This window comes from Orcinus orca, chromosome 13 (genome assembly GCF_937001465.1).
Source record: "Orcinus orca chromosome 13, mOrcOrc1.1, whole genome shotgun sequence".
Lineage (NCBI taxonomy): Eukaryota > Metazoa > Chordata > Mammalia > Artiodactyla > Delphinidae > Orcinus > Orcinus orca.
The window spans coordinates 40,380,915-40,389,076 of record NC_064571.1 but is presented as its reverse complement, the minus strand read 5'-3'; the positions used below and the strand labels follow the sequence as shown (position 1 = coordinate 40,389,076).

At 38.5% G+C, this 8,162-nt stretch overlaps 1 protein-coding gene across 1 annotated transcript; it reads left to right on the top strand.

Annotated features, from left to right (window-relative positions):
• The first annotated feature begins 290 nt into the window (after window positions 1-290).
• On the top strand, window positions 291-6,870 carry LOC101271387 (cytochrome c oxidase assembly protein COX14-like). The gene has a single exon (XM_033407296.2). The coding sequence runs from the start codon at window positions 5,571-5,573 to the stop codon at window positions 5,805-5,807; it is 237 nt and encodes a 78-aa protein (XP_033263187.1). The 5' UTR covers window positions 291-5,570; the 3' UTR covers window positions 5,808-6,870.
• Window positions 6,871-8,162: the final 1,292 nt, after the last annotated feature.

Here is an 8,162-nt window from a genome sequence, read left to right as displayed (position 1 = left end):
GTGTGTGGGGGCTACTCTTCATTGTGGTGTGCAGTCTTCTCACTGAGGTGACTTGTCTTGTTGTGGAGCATGGGCTCTAGGCGTGCTGGCTTCAGTAGTTGTGGTGCGAGGGCTCAGTAGTTGTGGCTCGTGGCTACCAGGCTCTAGTGTGCAGGCTCAGTAGTTGTGACGCACGGGCTTAGTTGCTCCATGGCATGTGGGATCTTCCCGGACCAGGGCTCAAACCCGTGTACCCTGCATTGGTAGGTGGATTCTTAACCACTGTGCCACCAGGGAAGTCCCAGATTTTTTTTTTTTTTTTTTTTGCGATACGCGGTCCTCTCACTGTTGTGGCCTCTCCCGTTGCGGAGCACAGGCTCCAGACGCGCAGGCTCAGCGGCCATGGCTCACGGGCCCAGCCGCTCCGCGGCATGTGGGGTCCTCCCGGACCGGGGCACAAACCTGTGTCCCCTGCATCGGCAGGCGGACTCTCAACCACTGCGCCACCAGGGAATCCCCCAGATTATTTTTAAAACAATCCCAGGCATCATGTAATTTAATCTGTAAATATTTATGTATATTCCTCTAAAAGAGAAGAATGTTTTAAAAAACATAACCACAATACCTTATCACACCTAAAAGCATTTTAACACTTCCTTGATATTATTAACTACCCAATCAGTGTTCACACTTCTCTGAATGTCTTATTTCTTTTTTAGTACAATTTGTTTGAATCAGGGTTTGAATGAAGTTTACGTGTTGTAGTTGTTTCATAGGTATCTTAAATCTCTTTTAACCTACGGTTTTCCTCTCTATCATTTAAAAACTCTCCTTTATTTCTTGTTGTTGACAAAACCAGGTTATCTTCCTATACAATTTCCCTGTAGTCTGCGTTTAGATGATTGCCCCTGTGATGTTGTTTGACATGTTCCTCTGGCCCTTATGTTTCCTGTAAACTGGTAATTAGATCTAGAGGCTTGTTCAGATAGAGATTCAAATTTTTTCAAGGAAGTGTGGTAAGACTACATTATAGGTGTTGATGTGTAATCCCATTAGGAGTCTAATTGGTGTCTGATTGTCTCTTTTTTTGTGATGTTAATAGAAATGCTTATATCCATTGGTACCTGATGGACTGAAAAATGATAATATCTGAGTTCTAATATAGTCCTCCTCTGTTTCTTATCTGAAACTCTTATCCAAAAAAAGAAATTTCTCATTATTTGGTTATCCTGAAATAGAGATCATATAAGAAAAACAGAAAAAGGCTTGATTTTCCCCCCCTTTATTTACTGGTTTAAATAATAAGTTGGCTCCCTAGCATCCTCCCAAGGTGAATAATGATACTTTGTTTCATATTGTTTAAAAGGACTGACAATACCAAAGGGTTGTTGTGGGGATGGAGCAACTAGAGCTTATACACTGCTAGGGGGGATATAAATTGTTATAACTACTTTGGAAATCTGTCTTATGGTATCTTCTAAGGCCTATATATGACCCATCTAAACCATTCTATATAGGCAACCGAAATGAGTGCTATATCCACCAAAAGATATGTATAAAAATGTTCATAGCAGCACTTTTCATAACAGCCTCAGACTGGAAACAACTAACCTGTTTATCAACAGTAGAATGGGTAGACAAATGGAGGTATAATCAGAAAGTGGAATAATACATACCAAAGAAGAAAAGAACAAGAGATTGCCATACACAGAAACATGGATGGACCTCACAGATGTAATGTTGAGTGAAAGAAGCCATACACAGAAAAGTATATACTGTAGGATTTCATGTATATGGAACTCAAGAATAGACAAAACTAATTTATAGTGATAAAGGTCAGAATAGTGGTTATCTTTGGGGGCTACTGTCTAGAAGGGAGTGTGAGGGTTTTGGGGAAGATGTTGGGGAAATGTTCTTGTAGCTACTAGAACTTACTATATGTATCAATGTTATGCTTCAACAAAAAGATTTTTTAAGACAAAATAAGAATATATATCTGTATTGCTTATATGCCTAAAGACATTCTGGAAGAAAACACCAGAAACTAATAACAGTGGTTTCGTGGGGATGGGATGGATGCTGGTGTGGAAACTGGACAGAATGAGTCAGGGCTGTGTGGGAGACTTTCTTCCCATGTAACCTCTCTCTTTTTTTAAATTGATATAGTTGACATAACATTATATTAGGTTCAGGTGTACAACATAATGATTCAATATTTGTATATATTGAGAAATGATCATCACAATAATTCTAGTTAACATCCATCACCACATATAGTTACAAATTTTTTTCTTATGATGGGAAATAACCTTTCTATATTTAAAATGTTTTGAGTTGTATGAATATATTATTATCTAAAAGTTGGGTATCTTGGGACTTCCCTGGTGGTCCAGTGGCTAAGACTCCACGCTCCCAATGCAGGGGCCCCAGGTTCGATCCCTGGTCAGGGAACTAGATCCTACACGCACGCCTCAACTAAAAGATCCTGCGTGCCGCAACTAAGGATCCACATACTGCAAGGAAGATCCTGCACACGGCAACGAAGATCCCATGTGCCGCAACTAGGACCCAGTGCAGCCAAATAAATAAATAAATAATTTAAAAAGTAATAATTATAAAAAAAATTTTTTTAAAAGTTGGTTATGTAGTAGAATCCTGTTTCCAAATGGATCCATCTCATTTTTGTCATGCAGGCATCTATTTGTTTCCCAGCCTTTTGCTCTTTTTCCAACAATCATGAAATCTGACATATGGAACAATTATTGGGAAAACTGACATTTTTGCTTTGAATGTTTACTAAAAGTCCTAAACATTGAAAGCTCAAATATTCTACAAAAGCAGCATATTCAAATGTCAAATTGTTATAGATATGTTAATTATAGGAAATATTATATGTCTCACCCACTCGCTTTTGATACCCTGCAAGTACTGATTGAATTTGCCCCATTTGTCCTTGATAATAAATAAAATTAGCTGGAGTAGAACAATACTGACTACAAAATCTTTTCATTCTTTGTGATAAATGATTCCTCCCAAGACAGGACTTGTCTTGGTCAAAGTGCCAATACCCAACTGTAGACATCTTCAGAGCATGTGTGCCCTAGAGAGCAAACAGGTCTCAGTCTCCTAAACAACCCTCTCCCCTACTGACAGTGATACAATGAACTTGAAGGGGCCCATAGCAAAAGGGACACTGAGGACGGAGCCAGATAGAGTGAGAAAAAAGTACAAGATAGTTTCACAGTTGGTTCCACCAAGTAGAAATAACCAGTGTGAAAGTGATAAATTATAAAGATGGGGAAATTAGCCTAATCTATTTGCCAAAAACAAACAAAAAAACCAAAACTCCCAGCAACTTCTCTTGTCACATAGTTAATTAAAGCTTGAACAAAAATTAGTCTTAGTGTATTACCCCCTCGAACAAACATCATGATCCCTTTACAGATCTTCAATGGCACACTTTCCTTTTGTTTTTCTTGAGAAACGCCATGACTCCCCTTCTTTTCAAATATTTATTAGACCTCTTTTCAAATGTATTTGATCAGAATCCTCTTTTCAAATAGTCTCTTTGAATTTTGATTACTTTTAATAAGGTCCACCTTCCCCACCCCTGCTGAACATCAGACGTTTTATCTTCCCTGAGTGTCAAGAGACCCCTCTGCCCTTGCTCCCAAGACAAATCTTGAAAGGGGTTTGAGGTCTACTCAGATGTAGAATAAAGCCTGTCATTTTGATGTGTTAGGAAATGGGGTTTGGGATTTTTTTACCTCTTATAATTCCATGGGTTGGCTTAGATCAACTGGGTGGTTGGGATCTGTTCCACTTGGTGTTGGCCGATGCTATGGTCTGAATGTTTGTGTCCCACCGGAATTCATGTTGAAATTCTAACCCCCAAGGTTATTAGGAAGTGAGGCCTTTGGGTGATTAGGTGCTAAGGCTAGAAGTAGAGTGATCGGGTGTAGAGAATGCATTAGGATGTGCAGGATGGGGGTGCCACTAACCCCCTGCCATAGAGTGGGCTGTTTTCTTAAAACTTTCTTAAAACTTCTATGTAAATAAAGGAAAAATATAAATGTAGACAAAGAGGAAGAAGACAATTTAAAATGTTTGAGTAAATCAACAATAGAAGGATAGAAGATGTTGGATTAAGAATAAGTGTCTTGGGGGCTTCCCTGGTGGCACAGTGGTTAAGAATCCACCTACCAATGCAGGAGACACGGGTTTGATCCCTGGCCCGGGAAGATCCCAGATGCTGCGGAGCAACTAAGCCTGTGTGCCACAACTACTGAGCCTGCGCTCTAGAGCCCGCGAGCCACAACTACTGAAGCCCACGTGCCTAGAGCCCGTGCTCTGCAACAAGAGAAGCCACCGCAATGAGAAGCCCACACACCGCAATGAAGAGTAGGCCCCGCTCGCCACAACTAGAGAAAGCCCGCACGCAGCAACAGACCCAATACAGCCGAAAGTAAATAAATAAAATAAATAAATTTTTAAAAAAGGAATGTGTTGGGATTCCCTGGTGGTGCAGTAGTTAAGAATCCACCTGCCAATGCAGGGGACACGGGTTTGATCCCTAGTCCAGGAAAATCCCACATGCTGAGGAGCAACTAAGCCCGTGCGCCACAACCACTGAGCCTGTGCTCCAGAGCCTGCGAACCACAACTACTGAAGCCTGAGCACCTAGAGCCCATGCCCAGCAACAAGATAAGCCACCGCAATGAGAAGCCCGCGCACCGCAACGAAGAGTAGCCCCCACTCGCTGCAACTAGAGAAAGCCTGCGCACAGCAACGAAGACCCAATGCATCCAAAAATAAAATTAAAAAGAATTTAAAATTTTCTCTTCTTCAGAGAAAATTTGGAATTAAAAAAATATATGTTCAAATTCGAGTAGTGGGTCATCCTACAATGTATCTGACCTGTTGTCCTCAAAACAGTCAAGGTCGTCAGAAACAAGGAAGGTCTGAGAAACTTTAATAGCAGAGAGGAGTCTAAGGAGACATGACAACTAATTATAATGTAGCATCCTGGACCAGAAAAAGACATTAGACAAAACTAAGGAAATGAAACAACTATGGACTATAGTTATTAATAATGTGTTGATGTTGGTTCATTAATTATAACAAATGTACCGCACTAATGTAATATGTTAATAATAGGGGAAACTGGGTATGAGGTACATGAGAACTCTCTGTACTATCTTCTCAATTTTTCTGTAAATTTTAAAATGTTCTAAAAAATAAAGTCGACTAAAAGTTGTTTTCTTTCTCCTTTTTTACCGAGCAGTAACCAAAATCTTATACAGAGAGGAAGTATTAGGTAATCAGTGATGTACTATGATCATTTTTACCTTGAGATTGAAAAGGTAACAGAAAAGTTGAAAGTGTTTGATTAATGAAGTTTAAGCAAGTTTCTAAAAAACTAAATTGCTCAAATGGCAGATTTGTGAATCTGGGGTTTCTTTTAATTCAAATAGTGTAATAAAGGCTCGTGATCAAGAAAGACTTTGACATCTACAAGAGAGACTAACTTCTAGACTTAATAAAATTGCTCTGGGCAACCACTGCAGGCTCCAGCCTTGCTGCGGGGGGTTATGCTACGTCTGGCCCACGGGGCCCTAGCTCGCATTGGGAGCCGAATCCTAGAGGGGGACAACATGCCAACTGCCAAGAAACTAGCTAACATTGGCTACAAGACCTTCTCCTCCTCCATGATGCTTCTCACTGTGTATGGGGACTACCTCTGCAGTGCCCGAGCCTACCACTATTTCCAGCCGCCCAGCTCCCAGTGCCAAGCTGCAGAAGAACAGAACACCTCGGGAGTCTTGTAGAAATGGGGGGCTTTTTTCCTTGAGCAGAGACGCCTGAGGCATGCTGTGGAAGGACCTCACCTGTAGTCATTTCTGAGTCAAGAGGACCAGGGCTTTAATGGTTTTCGAATCCTGCTGGGAAAATGTGCCCATGTTTTTTCTGGTACAGCCAGTTTGGAGAGGCTATCGAATCATAACAGAAATAGGAGGGTAAGGCACACTTACAGACATTAAATATTTTGCCAAAAAGAAAAAAAGAAAATTGCTTCGAATCAGAAAGAGTGCATTTATGGGAAATAGTGCTTATTTATGAAATATGTTTCTTAAAATTCAAGTCACATCATCAATGCATTTTTTTTTTCTAATTTTTTTCTTCCCCAAAGCAAAAAAAAAGCAAGAATAAGTGTTGGGTTCTTCAGATGATTGTGATTTATTATCCCCTTTTGTTATCCCCCTTTGTATAAGTTAATGAGACAAATTATAATGAAATCAAAGTGTTTTTTAACAGTTTCTAAACCTAAAGCAGAATATTACTTTTGCCTTAACAAAGGTTGAGAGGAGACTAAATCTAAGAAAGTAGAAATAAGGTTAAAAAAAAAAGGGGGGGGAGGAATAAATAGAAGTTAAAAATAATGAATCAATATGTGAGATATTTGGAGCCAAAAAGCAATGACACAAAATGGATGAGATTTAAAATAAAAGAGCCAGAAGCCAATAAGCTTTTGAAAATAAATGAAAAGATTAATATTTAATAAAAGTAAAAATTTAATAGTATCAGAGTTGTGCTCACATATTTATGTACAAATATGCCCATCAATGCTATGTATAAAAGCAGTAGGTTGTCCAACAATAAGAAAATAATTGCAATGCTTATATAAAAAGGAAAAATGTATAAGTATTAAAAGTCATCTTTTTGAAGATTATTGAAAGCATTGCAAAATGTTCATAATACAAATGATATTAAGTTTAACAAAGTGTATATACACTGGTTCCAATTTTTTAAATTATAAAATAGATATGTGTTTTCTCAAAATGCTAAACACAGAGTTACCATATGACTCAGCAATTTCACACCTAGGTATTTACCCAAGAGAAATGAAAACATATGTCTATGCAAAAACTTATACATGAATGTTCATAGCAGCATTATTCATAATAGCCAGAGTGGAAACAATGCAAATGTCCATCAACTGATGAATGGATAAACAAAATTTGATATATTCATAGAATATAATGTTATTCAGCAATAAAAAGGAATGAAATACTGTTACATGCCACAACATGGATGAATCTTAAAAACATTATGCTATATATATGGAATCTAAAAAAAAAAAAAGTGGTCATGAAGAACGTAGGGGCAAGACAGGAATAAAGACACAGACCTACTAGAGCATGGACTTGAGGATACAGGGAGGGGGAAGGGTAAGCTGGGAGAAAGTGAGAGAGTGGCATGGACATATATACACTACCAAATATAAAATAGATAGCTAGTGGGAAGCAGCCGCATAACACAGAGAGATCAGCTTGGTGCTTTGTGACCACCTAGAGGGGTGGGATAGGGAGGGTGGGAGGGAGGGAGATGCAAGAGGGAAGAGATATGGGGATATATGTATATGTATAACTGATTCACTTTGTTATAAAGCAGAAACTAACACACCATTGTAAAGCAATTATACTCCAATAAAGATGTTAAAAAAAACAAGAAAACAAAAAAACATTATGCTAAGTTGAGAGTAGCTAAACACAAAAAAACACATATTGTATGATTCCATTTATACGAAATGTCAAGAAAAGGCACATCTATAGAGGCAGAAATTAGATTAGTGGTTCCCAGGGACTAGGGAGTGGGGAGTAGGGAGTGACTGCTAATGGTAGAGGGTTTCTTGTAGAGGTGATAAAAATGCTTTAAATTTAGATTGTGATGATGGCTGTGCAACCACTGTATATATGTCTATATATATATATACACACACACATACATACGTATGTACATATATCAGTATATATAGTATAAAATATCAGTATATTTCAACAGTTTTTCTCTCTAGGTGGTGGAATCATGAGAGATTTTGTTTTCTTTTTCCTTCATTTTCCAAATTTTCTACAATGAAAAATGCCACTTAAAACAAATAAACGAGGGAATTGGTAACCAGTGCTACTCTGAATGTGACCTGTGAACTGGTGCTGGTCCCAATTGTCACTGGTCTGCAACTAAATGCAGAAATTGAGAGTGAATACCTAGAAACTTTAAATAACTATTTTACATTGCTGTGATATCCAAGTGTATCATTGCTTTAGTTTTGTTTTACTAAAATATTGGTCCTCTGTGGACTGAGATTAAAAATAAAAATCTGGGGGCTTCCCTGGTGGCGCAGT

Bases quoted from the DNA above. Each gene is read 5' to 3' on its own strand.
- LOC101271387 (XM_033407296.2), top strand. From the start codon at position 5,571: ATGCTACGTCTGGCCCACGGGGCCCTAGCTCGCATTGGGAGCCGAATC.